Genomic DNA, 19,927 nt, shown 5'->3' on the forward strand with positions numbered 1-19,927 from the left:
CAGGTATTCCACCTGCCACTGGCGAGCACGGCATTGCTCAACCACAGACACGCCGTGTTCTAAACGAAGAGTATGTGGTAAGACCAGTAGAGAAAAACGACAGATAAGTAAGGCAGGCTTTTAGACTACAAAAACAAATGAATCGCAGTAAACCCAACCACACCAAGCATACACCAACGAAAAAAAAAATGAAAACACTCACGCTCGCCACACAGGGATAAAGATAATAGAACGTCGCCATCAATCAGAGCTGCGTGGACTAAAACACAGATGCACCATGAAGAACCCACGTGCAACCATACATTGAGCTCTGAAACCATCGACGCATGTACGTATGCATGAGAAAACGAATACGAAAAACGCAGTCGCTCCGTTTGCAAACGCCAGCCATTACCGAGAGAAACGTGACGACGTTTTACATGCGAGACAAACAAGGGGAAAAAGATGGAAGACTTTCAGGCACCTTTTGCACCTCTTTTTGGGGGAGGGGAGGTGCCAAGCCTCAGTCACTACTACATCAGCACATTGCTCGATGCGCGACGCCTTCTTGGGCATCGGTTTTTGTGACAACTGGCACCCCATGAGCATCATGAGGCAGGCAGAATGCGCTGCTGCCATGACTTTCCCCTGCTCAAGGACACACATCGGGGCCCATCTGCAGGTGCAACCCCTCGTTTCATCAGGGTATCGCTCTCTTCCCATACCGTATCCGGGCGCTACTTTGTGAGCTTCGCCGCCCTCGCCTGCCTCTCTTCCTGCAGGTGATATGAGGCGAGGTGCGCCTTGAGGTCCATCTTGGCGTGCATGTAGTAATGGGCGGAATCGTACTGCTTATGCAGCTGGTTCATGATGGACTCGGCCGCCTCAAGACTCTCATCGCGGTACGCGATATAGGCCTTGTCGTACAGTGCAAAAGCCTGTGCGTAGGAGAGACTCCACTGCCGATCCTTGTACTGGGGCGTGTCTCGAATTGCTTTGATCACCTCCAAGGCAGCTTGCCGGTCCTTCTTCGACTCGCTGTTCGCCAGCAGCATAGACTTGTAGACGCATAGGCATAACAGCCGGTAGTTCTCAGGGAGGGAGGCTCTGGGTTCGTGCGGGTTCGGGGATGCAGCAGGCGAGGCAACCTCCCTCGACACAGGCGACCCCTCCGATGCCGCCTTCGAGGAGAAAGCCAGTGACCGCGACGTCGCTTTTCCCTTGCTGCGCTCCCGCATCGAGTCCACATAGTCGGACAGTGGGGTGTTGCACTGCACCGGCTCCCGCAAAAGGTACGCGTCGATCAAGGCCACCATCTTTTCTTTGCGCTCCGCAGGGTACTGATGGGCGATGCCCGCAATTAGACACTTTTCATACGCTGGCAGCGGCACGATATTTCGAATGATAAGACCTTCCGGAACGGGTTCCAGCGGCTCGCCCAGCTTCTTCTTTGCAACCACGGTGGACGGGGTAATGCCGTGGCTCACCAGGATCTCCTCCATTCGCTTCAGCACGAACTGGTCGTTGTGATTCGGCTTCCCGCCAAGTGTGACAGGTTTGCGCTGCGCTGCCTCCCAGTAGAGCTGGGTGATGGTCTCAGCGATCGCCTTTCGTGTGGAGACGTCGGAGAAGGTCAGCCCCACCTTCTCCTCGCTCGAGCCAAGGATGCGGTTTAGATCCTCCAGCGGAAAGTCCAGCGCGCCTTCGGGGTTCTCGATCCCCTCTGCCCATTCCATCTCGAGCATCTCAAGACAGCACGCCTGCGTGTACTGGTACACGGCATTCGCCCACTTGGACGTCTTCGAGAGGATCTCGAGGCACCGGCTCGCACGCTTCCACTGGTGCACAATGGCGTAGTTGAACCACTGATCGTACAGGACGAAGTCGCGGAGCTGCGGCATGGCAGCAAGCAGCTGTGAGTTACTCGCAATAGCAAGGCAGTTATTCAGCTTAGAAATACTCAGATCTACGGAGCGCGTCAGCCGCTCGATACGACCGTCGAGCCAGAGATGCAAAATCGACTCGCGCATTTTTTCCTTCTGCAGCACCTCTGTGCGCACTTCGTGTGCAACGGGCAGGTAGGAATCGACCAAAAACGCCGACGTCGCTGGCAGCATGCCGTAGAGTGCAAGCAGCAGGGCACTGGCAAAAGGCGACAGCAGCGTGTCGCTCTTGAAACACTGGCGGACAAGCTTCAGTCCTTCCTGCCGGTCGCCTTCGACGCCGATGAAGCGGAGCACAGCTCGAACGTTGTCTGGCAGGATGGAAAGTGCGAGCTTCATTGCACCGAGGCCGAACTCGACGCAGTGCACCGAGTTGCGGTCGAGGCCGAGTGTCTCTAGCGCGGCACTTTGTTCGAGGGAGGCGTGTCTTGCGGTTAACCAGCTTGGAGACCGCAGCGGTGAATTCACGTCGCTGTCCCCCTCCTCGGCAGCCGCGGGCTTGTGCTGGGACGTCTTGACGGTCTCTTTGCCTCCGTACTTGGCCTTGTAGCGGTGCTCTAGCTCCATGTAGAGGGACTTGTAGCTGCTGTTCGCGCGGTTCAGCGCTAGTCCAGCCTTCACGAGCGCTGAGACGGACTGCTGGAGCACGAAGACGAAGCAGCGCAGGGCCTGGCTCTCCGCGTGCATTGTTTTCGCGCGGAACTCCGCGGCGCTGAGCCAGTTCCCCTCCGTCTCCTTATTGCGCTGAAACACCTTAGAAAAACCTCGGGATAGCATGCTCTTCTCCCTGGACATCACCTGTGTGGCGAGCGCGCTTGACCTGGTGAGTAGCTCGAGTGCTATGTCTGCCTGCGCCTGCTCCATCGAGAGGCCGCAGCGCACAAATGCAATCAGTCCAGCTCCGCACACCGCCAGAGGGTCTTCGCTCATGCGACTCCTCAGCGTCGCCTCGCAGTCAGCGATTCTGTTGGCAAAGAAGGCATCGACTGCATATTCGATGTGCGAGTCCATGTTCCTTATCATGTCTGGGGTGAGGTTGCGCAGCCGCTCGACTTCGGCGCGGCTGTGATTGAACAACTTCGAGTTCGCCTCGTCGTCCAGCTGCTCCAGCTTCCCGACATTGAGCTCCTCCTCGACCGCCTCCATGTCCATCGGGTCAGCATGGCGTTCCGCCAGCGACGCACTCGTCTCTGCGCTTTCCGACATGGGGGCACCCTATGAAAAACGCCTACAGTGCAAACAGCTTCCGTTGCCAAGGAGGGGAGAGATCAGGAGGGAGACAAACACACGGGGGTTCCGAAGAGGGAGTACCGCCAGCGTGAGGGAAGGGGGCGGTGAGAGGAGAGGCAACGGCGCAGACACACACGCACACACAAAACAAAGCATGCGCGAATGACGAGCTGCTATGAAAGGTGCCGGTGTGGGCGAAGCGTCACAAGTTGAATGCGGGGCAATACAGCACAGAAAGCAAGAGCAGTGAACCGACCGTGGCTTGTTTTTTTTTCCGCGTGCGCGAGGGGCCCAAAGGCCGAACACCAGGAAAGCGCAGCAGCAATAGCAACGAGAGCACGAGGAAGGCTTTTCGAGTGTCTGCGCGCGTGCAGTTTACCACTAAAAGTATGCTGTCAGGTGACTTTTATGATGTGCATACAAGCACAAACGAACACCCGTGCACGTACAGAGTCGACACGAGGTAAAGGATAGGGATGCGAGTTCAGTTCGTGGTGAAGGTTAAAGGAGAACGAGAAACACGGGAAATGGAAAAGGGCAAGAACAGGTGATTGCTTGTGCTTTCCGGCTGTCGAGTCAGTTTTATTTGCTTCGCTATATATATGCTCGTATGTATATATATGTAATGTAGTGTTACACCACACTAGGGGAGAACACGGCGGTGTGGCGAATATGCAAACGCCTACACACACCGACACACAAGAAGGAAAAAGAAAACGCCATGCCATTCAACTTGAAGTGCACCGGCGACCAGCACAGTGGGTCACCGAGAGAGAGAGAGCAATGATGATGGAGAGCGGGGAGAGGAGAGGGGTGAGAGGTCACCAAGACGAGCGCACGGCACCGCACCCTACAGAAGAGGGAGCCCCATGGGGTACGCAGGGTCGCTTTCCTACAGAAAAGGAGAGAAGCAGCACTGGTGTGATGGGCAAGGTTGATCATCTGTAGGGGTGCGGCACGCAACTCGAGGCAACTGCTAGCGACTCGAGCAGCGACGCTCGGACCTTTATGTTCATCATTTTTGTGTTTGGCTGCGGATCGTAGACGGCGCGGGGACCTCGAAATGGGAGTTCTGGGGGGAGTTGAGGGAGAGTGCCAACCCGCTTTCAACACCGTTCGCGCCCAACTCATTTTGGAGGAGCCTGGAAGACAACAGAGACACAAACTGCTCGAACGCAGACATGGAGGCGGAGAGCCCCAAACACACGATATAATCGATAACGGCCACCTTCATCCACTCCACGACCACACAGACATCGAGAACTAAAGCTGCGCACCCTTTTCGATCCTGTATTGCTCGCCAGCAGCCCCATAGGAGGTAGAGGAGAAGAGGTGCTCTGATCAAAAGACGACACGAAGATAGATCGAAGGGTGGTACAACAAGCCGCGCCGGCGTTGGTGGTGGTGGGGGGAGAAGGTGCAGGGTTGTGATAACCCTCGCAAAGGCGGCACCACGTGAAACTTCGACGCTGGTCCTCGATGCCGATGGACGGATATTAGAAACACAGAAACATGAGAGTGTCAGACACGCACGCGCAGAGAGAGGGAGAGATGGTCATCCCTGAAGCGCGGCGTGGCTCAACAAAGCACAACAAAATGTTGTTGCTCAACACAAACCCGCGCAGTTAGACGCACGTATCTGGTCCACAAGCAGAAAAAGCAACAGACAGAGAAAAAAACCAACGACGCAGTGCACCCATAGACACCAACAATGCATTCACATGCAAAGAACGAGCGAACAATGAAGGAGGGAGGGGGAAGAGAGTGGGTGGGTGGGGAGGGGGGCATCTGAGCAGAGAAGGGAAGAAAAATGACACAGAAAGCGAGGGAGACGAGATAGATTTCATAGGAACTCTCCCCTTTCCCACACAATACAGAGTTGACGCACATACACAATGGAAAAGGCTTTGTTTCCAGCTCTGTTTGGCGGGTGTTTGTTTGGGGAAGCGCGATCAAAAGCGGCAGAAGACTTGTGTGCCTGCGACAAAAGGACAGAGGTGCAGCGAGTTCTCCGGGAAAGTCTGCAAAAAAAAAAAGGGGATGAGGGTGCGCAGAACATGTAGGCGTACACACCCACATGCATACAAGCACGCACACATACACACATACACCCCTGCACACACACACATCTACATACATACGCGAGTGAGACACCGCTAGCAAGAGAGCCCAACGAAGACAACAACAATGAAGCCTCTTCGGCGCAGCGTAAAGCACGTCTTTTGACAGCGGCACGACAGAGTGAACAGCAAAAAAGAGCCCCTCCAAACGAAAAACACAAAAATGAAAAAGGACAGCGCCCACCAACGAATAAAGATGAAGAGTGGGCACAGCAGGTGCAACAACATCACAGTGAGGCAGACGGTAATAGACCCAAGCAGCTGGCCAGAGGGTGAAAGGGGAGGGTTGAGTGGAGGAGACGGCGAAGAACTACACAGGCGTGCCACCGAGGTAGCACACGAGAGCCGTTAAGACGCACCTGACTAGGCAAATACTGTTCGAAGCAACAAGCACATAGAGAAGATGTCAACACAGAGACTCACGGGGAAAAGTCAACGCTGACGTGTGCAGCTGAAGGGGAGACAGCGGGGAAGCATATGACAAACACGTATCCAGGTCTGTCCCTCTGCTAGTGCTTTTTCAGTGCAGAGAGTTCCGCTTCGAGATCCTTGACGGTGCTCTGCAGGTACTGAATGACGCTGCGCTGCTCTAGGACAAGCTGACGGAGATGGGACTGATCTTGGCGACCTTCCTGGACTAGCTTGAACAGTTCCCGCATGTGACGCGACATGGCCGCCGGGTCAGACATGTCGTCGACGCCATCGTCCTCAGTCATGTTGAAGACGCTCTCGTTCTGGCCCTCGCAAGAGTCGTCGCTGGTGGATGTCTTCACATGCAAGGGGTCTTCCTCTTCATCTGCGTTCTCCGCTTCGACTTCGTCCACCGCGCCCTCCTCATCCACGTCGCGGTCGCTGACGTCGACGTGCGGCGAGCGAAGAAACTCCTCGTTCGGGTAATCGGATGAGTCATGCGCACGGCCGTCGCAGGCCTCCCTCGCTGGCATATCCATGAGAGTGCGGCGAAACGACATTCCGGCTGCCGCACTGGCATCGCCGTCCTTGGTGAGGTTCGCGGAGGCGAGCAAAAAGGGGCCGCGGGCGTCTGCAAAGCTCTGCAAAGAGCTTCCCAGGCAGGCTGCCGAGTCCACGAGCTTTGAACGCCCCTCTGTCATGGCGGGCTCCACCGCTGTGCTGGCGGACTTGGCCGACTTCGTCTGCGTCATGGCCTGCACCATGGTACTTAGCCCCGCCAGCACCTCCGGACGCAGCGGTGTCTCGCCGCTCTCCAGCTGGTGGCGCAGCTGCCGCAAGTTCTCCTTGGACAGGGCATGCAGAGTCTCATCTTTGGTCCCACCGGTGCCGAAGTACATGGTGTCGAAGCCGCGAGTGGAGGTGGTGCTCCACATGTCGTCCATCGTATCGCCGACGGAGGCCAGCTTGGCAGGGCGGATGCGCGGCAGCGAGGCGACCTCAGAGTTAGACATGGCATCCACTTCGCTGGACTCTACCATGAGGCTGGCTGCCGTCGTCTCGGGAAGCACCGTCGTGGTGGACGCGTTGCGCTGGCGCTGGAGGTAGGGCACACCAGAGGCGGCGATGTTTTCCACCCTGAGCGGGGCAGGGCCACGGGATAGCTCGTGCAGGTGCTGGTTTAAGTTGGCGGAGCTGAGAGGGTCTGTGTGGTGTCGCGTCGGGCTGCCTACCTGCGGATCCACGCTGGCGTCCTCAATGTTCCACCCGTTGCCTTCAATGGACGTCTCGCCACCATGCAGGCTGGCGTTGCTGTATTGCGTGACGGAGTCGGCAACCTCGCTGCTGAGGTCGCCCGGGTCCCGGGTGCGACCGGCGGCAGTCAACACTGAGGCCTCTCTGTGATCCCCGACATCCTTCTTTTCAGTGTTCAGCTTCGGCAAGTTCGTGCCGTAGTCGACGTAGGCGTCGTCGGGAATGACGTCCAACCGCAGGGGTACATCTCCTGTCTCTACTCGGCGTGTGAAGCCGTGCAGGTTATGGTTGCTCAGCGCCAGTTGCTGAGGCGGTTCATGATAGACTTTGATGGCGGTGCCCTCGAACGACGGCGTCATCGCATCCACGGACATGCGACTCTTCGAGTCGGACTGCGGCGACTTGATACCCGGATGCGCTACTGGGCTGCTCGTGCCGACAGTCAAGTTGCTGATCTCATCGTACTCATCAAAAACAGACTCGCCTTGGCGAGTGGCGTGTCCATCACGCGAGGCCGCTACCGATGACGTTTCTGTATCCATTCCACGAGAGAGGGAGAGACAGCCAAGCTACAAAGGCGGGAAGGGAAAGGGAAGCGGCGAGGCAGTACAGCGCGACCGAGAATGACAAGGCGTTTACAGAGGCAAGGAATACGACCACCGGGTTAAGCGGCACGACTTCAGTCCTCACAGACAGCAGCTGATTGGGTATTCGTGGATAACAGCCCGAACTCAGCTTCGTAAGCCGTGCTTGTGTCAGAAATAGAGAGAGATCAGCGAGGCTGCAGGTGTGGCTCAGGTCTTCGCGGTTCTATCGACGATGAAAAGAAAAAGATCAGGAAGAGCGCGCGAAAGGCTGGAGGGATGGCGGTGCTCTGTTTTTGTCCAGTTCTGTGAGGAGCGTCCGTGTGGGCTACTGAGGTTCGTCAGTCTGCTCTACGTTTCTTTCAGCCGCCTTTTGTCTCTTCGTCAAAGCCGCTGCGGCACTTCCTGCGGACCAGCAGCAGGCCCGGAAAAGAAGAAAACGTTCTTTGTGCAGCGTCCAGATCAGGGTGATCTGCGAAGACACAACTGTCGACAGGGCCAGACCGAAGAATCGGAAAGAGGAGAAGGCGAAAGAGAGAGTGGGGGAGAGAGAGAAAGGCAAAGAGAGGCTGAGAAATGCGTGCTTGTGTGTTGTATGGCCGAGAAATACACAAGAGGGGGAGGGGGAAACAGTGTAGAGAAAGGAAGGGTGAGGTGGTGTGTGTGGGGCGGGTGGGCGGAGGTGCTAGAAAATGCTCTTTGTGGAATGTTGCTGTTGTGGACGCGGGGGTCGCGCAGATGTGCGATGAGGAGAGGGGGATGGGGATCCATCGTAGCACACGCGCCCGTAAAGAAGGATGTGTGGGAGAACAGGAGGGGCGGCATGAAGCGTGTGTGAACGAGATTCAGGGTACATGTGAGCGATTTCGGTAAGCCACAGTGGTACCTTCTACGTGGCTCTTTTTCACGGTGTCGATGTGGTGGCAAGTAAACTGCCGTTTTCCCTTCAACCTTCGTCAGGGTGGGGTGTTGGAGGAGTTCCTCTCAAGCGAAGCGCCTCATCAAGCGGATGGAAACAGAGATGGCTCGCTCACCCTACACGCATCCAACCTCAACAGTCGGAGAGACAACATGGTTAGTCCTTCCCTGTGTTGTGGCGACCCGAAGGTGGATCGGAAGTCAGTCTCTTCTTAACGGAGGCCCAACGACACACCTCAGCGTGCGGCCTATTGCGAGTGCCTCTCCTATTTGCTTCTTCACGAGGCAACTGGTGAGCAGAACCTCAGAAAGCATACCGGAAAACAAAACCTACAAAAAAAAGATAAACCGCGTAGGGCCCGCATATCTCCATGAACGTCTGTCTGCCACTTCCTCTTTCTTGCGCGGGGATGCCTAGTAGCGATGTGCGAGGTCACGACTGCGGTGCCATCGTGGCGACTGTATAAGTCGAATCTGTGCTTGTGACTCGCTGAGAAATGCCGACGACAACGATAACGACTGGGGACAACACGCAGCATGGCGGGAAGGAGGAGGGCAAGAGGCAGGTGGTCACCACAAAAGGCCGGTGCAAGGCCCATTGAGGCATCCAAGAAGAGAAGGGTGATGGCAGCATGCACACTCGCGAGCATGGCAGATCCGATCAGAAATACAAGAAAACGGAGAGGCAGAGAGTTTCATTTTTTTTTTTAGAGAGCACATATCGAGCACAGAGACAGAGAAAGAGACATTGTTGCTGTCATTCTCTGAGGCGCTGTCGATGCAGCGTCTTTGGGAAGCCTCCATTCATCTACATGCAAAGGAGTACGTAAACAAATCCCTGGATACTAACAGGCAAGTGGTAACGCTGAAGGCACCCAAGCACACGCAAGGCAGCAAGCATGAGTCCTCACGTCCGATCCGGCGAAAAAAAAAAAACATATAGAGAATCAGAGAGGGAAATGAAATAAAAAGAGAAAGACACAGGCTCGCGCAAAACGAGCAATACCCAACACGTTCCATGTACATGGCGAGGGGAACGTGTGTCTCTACAGAGATACAAGAAGGAGATCCAAAGAGGCATCACAGAGAGGGAGGGAGAGAAAGCTTGAAGTCCACATACAAACGATACAAGAGAAACGTAAGAGGAGCACGTCGAGCACAGTCCGACAGCACCGAGAAAGTAAGAACTAGTCACTCGAGCTCATACCCACACGCTCGGAGGCTAGCGCGGGTGTGAAGAGTGTAAGTAGCCAAGGGCTCAATCGAGATGCAGCCACGCCGCGTCCTCTTTTCGCCTGTTGTCGCTCTTCATTCTCCTCTTTTCCCTTCGAGCGACGCACTGTATTCAGTGATGCTCTTTTCGAGTTTAGATCTGTTTCGCAGTGGTGCCGCGGTTGTCGATTGTCTCCTGGCGACGGTCCACGACACCTGCGAGCGAGCCGGCGTTTCGGTCCACGTTTGTCGGGCCGCCCTGCTTTGCAGCACCGGTGTAGGTGCTTTTATCATCATGGAAACGCACCGTGTCGGCCTTGGTGCCGCTGGACTTGGGGGCGGCGTTGGCTATCATGACCTCGATGTCAGCAGGGGTCTTCTTCATCTTGGCTGCGATCTCGGGAATAGCCTTTTCCTTGAACTCCGTGAAGCTGATTTTGCGTGCTTCCTTCGCCTTCACCTTGCTGAAGAGCAGGTCGGCGTCCGTCGACGTGAAGCTCTTGCCAATGATCTTGCACTCCTTCAGCATTTTGGAGAAGTGCGAGTTGTCCATTTCCTTCGACGGCGCGCTGCCGAAGGACGCGAAAGCCTCAAACGTCGCCTGGAAATTGTCCATCGTTGGAAGGAGGTGAGGGAGAGAGGGAGATGAGAGAGTATAGCCGAGTCGCGCTGATGCAAGCCAGGAAGTGCGAAAGGCAGCTACAGGTGAGGGGAAGTACAGAGGCGAAGATACGTGATAGTTGAGTGCAAAAAGGGGAAAAAATGATGTACGTGGGTGTGCTGCACACGCGTGGTAATGTAGAAGTGACGGCGAAACACGCAGGCAAAGAGAGGGAAAGGGGCGCACATGGGTGGATGGCGGTTGCACGACCGTTCGTGCAGCGTGAGGGACGCAAAGGAGTGGGATCGAAAGCATTGAGGAGAGACAACTGGGGAACGAACAGAACGGAGTCCTCCACGCCGACAGTTGCATCCCGTTCTGGTAAGCCTAGAGGTAAAGGCAGAACTTATTACAGACGCACAACTCAAAATCCAAAGAGGTTTGCTTGGATTCTACGCGCACTTGCCACCGTCGCAGTGCGGTGCTGCGAGTACTGCGATCCTTCTGGACGTTGGAAAAGCATAAAGAGGAAATAAGGCTGGCGTGGGAAGACCCAGAAGGAGAGGACACATTCCAGGCACAGCAAAGAAGGGGGAGGGGGAGTGTGTGTGTTTGCGTTTAAGGTGAGCCCGAAGGACAAACAACATGTGAATAGCAAAAAACAACGATGAAGGAGAGACATAGAGACAGAGAAGCGACATGTTTGCTGAAGACAACGAAGGTCAAGCGACGAGAACAACAACAAAGAAACATCACAGTCAACAGTGAGGTATACGTGAACGCACAGGAAGACATACATGTGAAGTACGAAAAGAGAGAGTCAGACATCACCCCATCACCACCGCCACCACCCGAACAAAAACGTTTGAAAGAGAACGGCCTTTTCACGCAGGAGGGGAGTGGTGAAGACGGATGCGCGACGACGCGGTGCCCAACTCGACCGCTTTACAACACCATCGAAGCGAAGAAAAAAAAACGAATAAAAAGAAGAGGGAGCGGTTGGTCGGAGGGCATTGCCGGCGGTCTCCCACCGCTGTCAGATCATCTTGGAGGACACTGCCGTTGCTGTCGAACAGCGCGGCAAAGCAGTCTGTCTCACATGCCTCTGGTTTCGAGTCCCTCAGCGCCGTGGACGCGCAACTCTTGTAAACACTTCACCGCCGGCCGCAGACATGTCACTCGACCTGCATGATACAAAGGTGCGTCTCAGCTGTTTTGAGGACGTATAAGTTTGAAGCGGCTGAGAGGGAGCACAGAGAGAGATGGAGCGGCGGAGTGTACGCCCAACCCAGCAGCCGCACCCCCCCGCAGGGTAGAATAATTGCGCTCCTCTTCGCAGCTGGCAATCACCAACTTCGGCAGTACACAATACCATCTCTTCGCCGCTGCATGCAGCATCGCCGTCTTTCCCACGGACTGCAAACGCCTGTGCGCTGAACTTAATCACATGTACTCGCCGTTTGGTGCTTCACATTTTTATACGCAGTGGTGCCGCGGTTGTCGATTGTCTCCTGGCGACGGTCCACGACACCTGCGAGCGAGCCGGCGTTTCGGTCCACGTTTGTCGGGCCGCCCTGCTTTGCAGCACCGGTGTAGGTGCTTTTATCATCATGGAAACGCACCGTGTCGGCCTTGGTGCCGCTGGACTTGGGGGCGGCGTTGGCTATCATGACCTCGATGTCAGCAGGGGTCTTCTTCATCTTGGCTGCGATCTCGGGAATAGCCTTTTCCTTGAACTCCGTGAAGCTGATTTTGCGTGCTTCCTTCGCCTTCACCTTGCTGAAGAGCAGGTCGGCGTCCGTCGACGTGAAGCTCTTGCCAATGATCTTGCACTCCTTCAGCATTTTGGAGAAGTGCGAGTTGTCCATTTCCTTCGACGGCGCGCTGCCGAAGGACGCGAGGGATTCAAAGGGATCTGAAGATCAGCCATTGATCCGTGAAGAAGGACGAAGAAAAACAGGGAGGCGGTCGTTTGGTCTGAAACAAGCACGACTATGTTGTCCCCGTTCAGCTGTTGCTTCGGTATGCCTGTGCCTGTGTGTGTAGTGTGGAGAGGAGAGAGGGGGGAGCAGAGGAAGGGCTTGTGGCAGCCACACGACGCTGTGGGTAGCACATTAGTATGTTTATGTTGAGCACCGCTACAACGGAGCTCACACGCGAGCGATGTTAGGTGGGAAAGAAGGGAGAAAGTGAATCGTAAGTCCAACACACAGAGAGAAGAAAGACGACGGCGGAGGAGCACGCTAGTAAGACGCTGTCTGCAAGCATGCAAGACAGCGAAGCAATACTCTGGTAACGGCAGAGTTCATCCTTCTCCCCATAGGGTGCAGTCCCACATGGCACGAGCAGCATGGGGTAGCACTTCCGTCAGCCCCGATTCTTCTGCAATAAAAGTCAGCATCTACGCGTCCTTTGTTATGTCGACCTACTGGCAAAAGTTCAAGGGAGTTTACATGGATATGCTTGCTTCTCGCGCAGCACAGTGCTGTTTCCCAGGCCAGGCAAGCACGCGCACGCAGGTTCGTGTACATCATGATGCGATGACAAGGCTAACGCGACACACACACACACACACGCACGCACATGCGTAACAACAAAAAAGAGAATATATGCAGGAAAATAGAGCCGCTGCCGTAGAGGGACACCCACCATGCTTAAAAGCTGTACCACACCGTCGCTCTTGCGTCACCTGTCGCGCTCCATGTACCTCATAAGCCGTTTCATGCTGTCGGAGGGCGCGCGTGGCCGCTGTCGCATACTGGGCTCATGGTACGGGCCGGTGGCCGTGCGATTTACAGCCTGCAGAGCGTAGGCTAGGGCTGGCTCACAAGAGAGATGTGCGAAGCCGCTTCTGCTGCTGATCATCTCCTCTCGCTTGCCCGCAGTACCTGGGATATTGCTCGTGGAGTTTGGTCGCTGCGGTGCACTGGCCGCTGACGAGGTGGCTGACGCTGACGGGGGTGGAGAGACGCCACTGGCTGGATCCTCGGATCGAAGTCCGTGAACCGCCAGGCGAACCTGTCGGTACAACTCCTGCTGACGCTGCTGCAATGCACGCAGACGTGCCTCCCGGGAGCTACGGTTTTGCTCAAATAATGCCTTCTCGGAATCGCCACCGCCGAACGCCAAGCACCCGAACAGACCCGGCCGCAAAAGAGAGGCAGGCACGTACTCTCGCACAACCGCCTTGGGCAGCTTTGACACTGTCATCTTCATGTCCTGCAGTGTGGCCGTCACGTGCGGCGCAACAGCCTCAGAGGCTCGGATCGCTGGAACTCCAGGAACAACCGCCGCCAGACTTTGGCTGCGTGCCGGCTGCTTGTAGTAGTCAGCGTACGTTTCAATGGTGTGAGGTGTCCGGTATTGCGCCTCGTACTCCTTGAGCCGGTTTGCCAGCCCATTACGTTTCTTCTCTGTCCTTTTTTTGTGACCATGAAGTCGTCTTCGGCCCTCATCATCCATTGCACATTTCCTGGAGGACTCACGGTCGGCTGGGCCCTTCAGCGTGGCGTCTTCGAATGGGGGACTGCCATTTGGCACGCCGCGCAGCGCGATGGAGAGCTGCTTAACCGTGGTGGACGAGCCAGGCGCAATCTTGCGCACCGGCGACGCCACCGCCTCGTTGTCAGGTGGCGCCAAGACGGGCCTGTTGGATTCGCAATCCTCCTTCGTCGCAGTGGCAGGTTGCCCAACGGCTGTCGATGAGGAAGCTAACCTGTGGGAAGAGGAGGCACCTTCAGCGCTACTGTCGGCCATCTTGCCGCCGCACGCACTGTCATCTGCAAGCCGCCCGAGTGCCGGTGCGGCGGAGGACTCCTTCGCCACCGCAAGTGTCTCTTCTAGCGCACGCGAGCGTCCTCTTTTCTTGTCTGACTTGCTCGCTCGTGCCCCTGGCGCGCTGTTGTTAAGTTTCTCGTCGGCGTCGCTGGCATCACCGTTGCCGATCATGTTGTCCTCCTTGACCTCCCCCAGGTCTTCGTCTTGCAGCACGATGTCTTCCAACACGGCAAGACGCTCACGAAGCGCCAGGTTTTCAGCGTTCAGCTCTGCCTCGCGGCGTTCCGCGGCATCCTGCCTGTCTCGCACGGCGTCATAGAACTCGCGCAGCTGTGCATTCACTTGCATCAAGTTGGTTAGCATCCCACACGCGGCCACAAGCGAGTCAGCGAGTTGATCCACCTCTTGTACCATGGCAATATCTTCCGTCGTGCCGCGGGCAGTGAGGCTCGATGGGTCGACGGAGCGTGGGGGATCCTTGTACACAGCGCCGCAGCAGCACTCGCACGCGTTCACGCGCCCCTCTCGCTCTACCAGTGAGTTCGCCGCCATCTCTCGGTAATATCCGAGCTCTGCTTTAAGCTGAGCGATCTCCTCTCGGAGCTGCCGGATCAGCACCGTCGTCGCATCCTCGTTTACGTGCGGCTCATTCCGTATGTTCTTCGCGCGACCCGCGTAGAGGAGCGTGGAAGTCGTCTCGTCCACGTAGCGGTCTGAGGGACTGATGCAGGCAATCATGGTGGTGAGGGAGTTGCCACCGAGAGCGTGCTTGAGGAGCATCGTCAGCTTGCTGTCACGATAGGGAATGTGCCGGGTGGCCGCCTGCTGCTCTGCACCGCCGCGAGCGCGAGGTGCCAGACCGAGGTTCTTCCTTTTAAGCTCCGCGGCTGCCGGGGCAGGACCACTACTGAGCGCTGTGATCACCTTTCCTAGAGCCAGCAGCGATGTGTTGATGTCGATTGACTCCTTGACAAGCCTGGCGCTTGGGTTGTGGGAGAGAAGACCTATCTTTTCGGAACCGGCCAGATCCACAAGTGACAGCTCCGATCGGTTAAGCAGCTCGCCTTTCTGGCGCGCGCGGCTTTCCACGTAGATGGTAAAGACACAATGAGAGCGGGAAGACCGGTGATTCAGGAGGTGGCTGCTCACCACTTTTTGTCGAATGCCACTAAACAGCATCTCACGCATCTCAGCTGGAGAGTCGCAGGTGCAGATAAACAAGTTTTCCACCTTGAAGACATCGCCCTTGTGCCAACGCACACGCAGGTCTCCATCGCCGACGCCTCTTTTGCTGCGCGCACCCATCTTAAGCTTCGTCAGCGCCGATGACGAGGACAAAGACGACGCCGTTGCCTCGCCGACATCCCCCGGGACACCGGTGCCGCGAAGTAGATCGGTGATCTTCTCGTTGTAGATCTGGTAGAAGCTGCAGCGGAACGTGTACTCCACCCCGTCGTCCAGCGTCTCTGCATCATGCTGCGCTTCAGTGCTCTCGAAGACGGTCGCGCATTGCCGCTCTCGTGCACGGTCGAAGAGCAGCTGTATGACGCGAGGCATGATGCCATGTTGCTGGACTTCTGTCCCGTCCACATCCGGTACGATCGCCTTGCGCTGCTGCGAGTTCGACGCGTAGCGCAAGCCATCCATGGTGTGGGTCTTGCCACTACCTGTTTGTCCATAGGCGAATACGGTGGCATGAAACCCATCGAGGACGTGCTCAACGAGAGGGGCAATCTCGGCGAAGGTCGTCACCTGGTCCGCTTCCGCAGGCAGAACCCGATCGAAACGGTAGCATCGACCTTCTTTTTGCATCGCCTTGTCACACACGATCACCTCGTCACCTTTGATACGGACACACTCGGTGGAGTGGTCGGCCTCCGTGTCTGGCTGCAAAGGACGACAACGCACGACAACGCGGATGCGACCAAAGCAGCGCTCGCCTTCCTTCACGGCTTCTTCCGTGGCAAAGGCTCCGCTACTGGCTATGGGATCCCTGTGCGCACTCGGTGTGCTAAGATGGATAGGCGATGCACTCACATCGGGCGGCTTCCACGCAACTTGCCGCGTCCTGGGCGGCGGAGACTGTGAGTCGCCTCTGTTATCGTCATTGCCCATCCCTTCCGCAATCTAGTTCAATGCCAAGCGCCGAAAAAGGATAAAAATGATGATGGAAAAAAATGCGTAATATCTAACCAGGTGCAGGCGGTTACGGCAGTTGAGGAATCGCGTCGAACAGAGAGCAACCCATGACGCCGATACTTTTTTTCTCGTTGTCTTGTGCTTTCCCGTCTGCTTGCCTGTCGACTGGGGGTACCGGTGGCAGTCTTGACTAACAAGCGCGGTGGTATCTTGTGCCTTTGCGGAGTGTGGTGCTTGGCATTCCAGGCTGTGAAGAAGAAACCGTCGAGAGGTTGTATTCATTTCACGGCAGACGTAGAGCGACACACAGAAAAGCAAAAACGGCTGACTGTAAGAAGGTGCAGGGAAGACGCGCATTGAGGAGGAAGGTGAGAAGAAAAGAAATGCCCGTTAGTGCAACGAGAGCGAACCAGGTTCCATTTGTAGAGCGCGGTGATCGAAAGAAAGAACGCATCGCCGCCGATAAAAGCCAAAACCAAGCACAATCTCTGTGGGTGCGATGGCGTCAGCGTACTGACTGAAGGCGATAAACCTGAACAACAAAAAGAATGGAGCGCGTGATTCCTGCTATAGTTCAAGCTTCGAAGGTCTAGAATACCACGAGCAGATGTCCTGCAGCGGTGCCAATATAATGACGACCTTTGCACTCTTTCGAGGTTTCGCTACACGGATTATGTGAAGATATGAAACGCCCTCCCAATGACTGGATCGGTAGCAGACGAGGACCCAACGCCGATCACGGCGGAAAGTCTCTGCCATACCGAAGGACGTGCATTACACAGCACCAACAAGCAAGTCAGATGCCTTACCAACAACTCGCTATTGACTCTGTCACCGCTCATCGTCACTGGCGGCGTTTTTGCTTTTTCTGGAAAGGGTCGGGTGCCTCCCTATGCGTCTTCAGGTCCATGTATCGCTTTAGCGTTTTTGTCGGCTTGAGGTGAGCATCTAGCAGCCCCCTCTTCTGCATGTTAAGCACAATGGATGGGTTCCGCTCCACATCCTGCGACAGCTGCCTAGCGTGATCGAAGCGACGCTGCTTGATCGAGATGGAGGTGTAGTCCTCCATCTGAAATTGCTTAATCGCTGGCTTGGAGAAAAATTCCCGCTTGCGGTACGCCATATCTGGGTTCTCGGCTTGCACCGTGTAGTGCTGTCGCACGGCAAATTGAGGATCAAGACCATAAAGCTCGGGCTGCTTCGTGAAGCGCTCCACGTCCGCGGGGCGAGCCTGCTGAAGATCATCGCTGATAACATGATTGCAGAAGTCTACTGAAAGCGCCTCGGCAACATCGCGAACGCTCTTCGCGTCTTGCTTGTCGCTCACAACGTAGACCCAGCCAACGTTGCCCATGCGACCGGTGCGCCCGCACATATGCAGGAAGCGCTGCCACGAAGTCGGCGCGAAGGTGATAAAGACGTGCGAGACGAGGGGCAAGTCGACGCCGAACGCCTCCGACTCCTTCAAGAGCAGAAACTTCCAGTCACCCTTGAACTCGCCGCCTCCGTGTACCTCCGAGAAGATCTTGACGTCTGCACCAAGTCCGCGAAGTCGCAGCCGTGCCCTGAGAACGTCCTCAGCGTCCGGAACAAAGAGGACAGCGCGGCCGGGAATCGTCTCCCGCGCATTCCACAGGAGGCGCACAAGGTAGCTGAAGCGATCCTCCCTATGGCCGAGGTAGAAGGAGAAAAGGCAGTGCACGGTGGAGGGGATGCGGACGGTGGACAGTACCGTCGTCTGGGCCACGGGCTTCATGCACAGCGCCTGCAGATGGTCCTTTAGTTTGCCATCCACGTCAGCGGATACCATACCGAGCTGTAGCACCGACCGAACGTGGGGGCCAGGCAGCTGATGCAGCGTCCCCAACAGCAGTTCCGCAGCCAGCGGGTTGCGCAGTCGTTCCCGCACCACGGCTACAGGGGCGCTCTCCGGCAGCAAGGGCACCTGTGCACCAATATCGTCCACGTAGACGCGTCGCAGGTAGCCAAAGTCCTCAAACTCCATTTTCTTCTCAAACAACAGCTGACACATGACGTCGGCGGTCGTGATGAATAGCCGAGCTGGACCGGTCGCACGCCGCAACCCGCGCCGAAGATGCTCGTAATAGGACTCATAGTCCTCTCTGTAAGTGCCCAGGAAGAGCCAGGAGTAGTCCTCAGCAGGCCGGTCGACCACGACGCCGCCACCCGCTCGCCTACAGAGCGCCTTGACTGTGTCGTGCAGTCGCATGGCGTTGATTGTGTTTGTCGCCACAAGGACATTCATGCCAGCGGCCTCGCTGCGGATGCCCTGCAGGAGACCCAGCACGAGCGCCGACGTTTTGCCGCTCCCTGTGACGCCATTGAAGAGCACGTCGTTGTGATCCTCGTTGAGTAGGGCCGGTAGCAGACGGGCCTGCAGACGCGTCGGCACTGGCCCGTAAAGCTGCTCGGCAGCAGAGCTAATGAGCGGGTCCAGGCCGAGTGCTGACCACGATGTTCCCGCCGCGTCGGTAGACTCGGCGGGATTGCGAAGCGAGACGGAAGTGGAGGGCGAGGCGGCGACGGCGTTGCACGTGAGATCGCTTGCGAGAATCTGCCGAGCGCGGAAGCGAGCAGACTCGAGAACGGTGCCCTCCACGTCTGCCTCCGTGATGATCTTGCTGCTCACAGATTGATCTGCTCGAAGCAGACTCGCCATAAAGTCAAGTGAGTCATTAGCGTCGCATCGCTTACTTTGGTTCGGAAGCAAAGACACAGCTGCTGGTGTGGGACTGCTTTCTGAGGCGCTCGCCCCTCGTGCTTCTGCGTGCACCGCTTCAAGGAGCATTGTACCGCCGCGTCCTTCACAGGCGAACACCTGACGGGGGGTCTCGCGCTGCGGCAGCAACGCGAACGGATGCCGCTCCACCGGGCTGTAAGTGATCTCCGTCAGCTCCTTCTCCAGTGCCTCTTGCGAGAGCCAGAGCTTCTGACGGAAACGGTAGTAGTTGCCGTTGCGGTTACGCCTCAGCCGTGTGATGAGTGTTCGGGTCTCAAACTGGTCCAGGAGGCTTCGGACGCCTCCTGTCATGTTTGACTGCACAATGGTGCGTGTAGTGATTATCAGATGGGAAAATACGCTCAGACTTTGTGCACAGAGCACCGTGGAGCGCTGTAAGGGATACGCGCTGGTTGTCCGGGGCCGTGGCATCGGCACTCGGAGGGGCGCCCTTCCTGACTGCATAGCGGGGGAAGAGAGAAAAGAGAAGAGCTCCTTCGCGCAGACGGAGGTGAAGAGAGAAAAAAAAAGAAGGCGAAGTTCACGAATCACAGGCCTGCGGATGCCCGCGCACGCTAGGCACGTAAGCATGAAAGAGGCGCAACAGACGAAGGAGGGAATGGAGGCGGAGCGGGAAGTTCGTGGGGCCACGCTTTACACACCTTTGGCCTGGAGAGGGCGCTGCAGAAAGAGGAATGCGGAGCACCCTCGCCAGAAATGCGGCTAAGCCAAGATACAGCCAAGCAAAAGAAGCACCAGGCCATCCATGGAGCTCGGGGCATCAGCTTGAAGGACTGCTTTGTTTACTAGGTGTCTCTCAAGCTTCCCCCACCCATCCTCACAGCAGACGTTGGCCGCGAACCACCTCAGGGGAGAGAGGACTGACACAAATCGCGGGAGAGCAGAAAGAGAGACCGACAAAGACAGAGAGACAAAACAGAACGACAGCAACAACAACAATAAAATGAAGCATAAATAGAGACACTGGAGTGTTGACGTTGGAGGGATGCGAAGATGGA

General features: G+C 56.4%; 6 protein-coding genes across 6 annotated transcripts; all 6 read right to left on the reverse strand.

Annotated features, from left to right (window-relative positions):
* Window positions 1-716: 716 nt before the first annotated feature.
* On the reverse strand, window positions 717-3,128 carry LINJ_34_1600 (conserved hypothetical protein; the record flags this gene model as incomplete). The annotated part of the gene is made up of 1 exon (XM_001468494.2): window positions 717-3,128. One exon carries the CDS (start codon window positions 3,126-3,128, stop codon window positions 717-719), a length of 2,412 nt encoding a protein of 803 aa, XP_001468531.2.
* A 2,653-nt stretch (window positions 3,129-5,781) lies between these two features.
* On the reverse strand, window positions 5,782-7,311 carry LINJ_34_1610 (conserved hypothetical protein; the record flags this gene model as incomplete). Its single annotated transcript, XM_001468495.1, has 1 exon — window positions 5,782-7,311. The coding sequence occupies one exon, from the start codon at window positions 7,309-7,311 to the stop codon at window positions 5,782-5,784; it is 1,530 nt and encodes a 509-aa protein (XP_001468532.1).
* Window positions 7,312-9,805: 2,494 nt separating this feature from the next.
* LINJ_34_1620 (conserved hypothetical protein) lies at window positions 9,806-10,267 on the reverse strand (the record flags this gene model as incomplete). The annotated part of the gene is made up of 1 exon (XM_001468496.1): window positions 9,806-10,267. The coding sequence occupies one exon, from the start codon at window positions 10,265-10,267 to the stop codon at window positions 9,806-9,808; it is 462 nt and encodes a 153-aa protein (XP_001468533.1).
* A 1,424-nt stretch (window positions 10,268-11,691) lies between these two features.
* Window positions 11,692-12,120, reverse strand: LINJ_34_1630 (conserved hypothetical protein; the record flags this gene model as incomplete). Its single annotated transcript, XM_001468497.1, has 1 exon — window positions 11,692-12,120. The coding sequence occupies one exon, from the start codon at window positions 12,118-12,120 to the stop codon at window positions 11,692-11,694; it is 429 nt and encodes a 142-aa protein (XP_001468534.1).
* An 817-nt stretch (window positions 12,121-12,937) lies between these two features.
* Window positions 12,938-16,144, reverse strand: LINJ_34_1640 (putative kinesin; the record flags this gene model as incomplete). Its single annotated transcript, XM_001468498.1, has 1 exon — window positions 12,938-16,144. One exon carries the CDS (start codon window positions 16,142-16,144, stop codon window positions 12,938-12,940), a length of 3,207 nt encoding a protein of 1,068 aa, XP_001468535.1.
* Window positions 16,145-17,012: 868 nt separating this feature from the next.
* RH (putative ATP dependent DEAD-box helicase) lies at window positions 17,013-19,340 on the reverse strand (the record flags this gene model as incomplete). Its single annotated transcript, XM_003392736.1, has 1 exon — window positions 17,013-19,340. One exon carries the CDS (start codon window positions 19,338-19,340, stop codon window positions 17,013-17,015), a length of 2,328 nt encoding a protein of 775 aa, XP_003392784.1.
* Between the last annotated feature and the right edge of the window lie 587 nt (window positions 19,341-19,927).

This window comes from Leishmania infantum, chromosome 34 (genome assembly GCF_000002875.2).
Source record: "Leishmania infantum JPCM5 genome chromosome 34".
In the NCBI taxonomy this organism is placed as follows: Eukaryota; Euglenozoa; class Kinetoplastea; order Trypanosomatida; family Trypanosomatidae; genus Leishmania; species Leishmania infantum.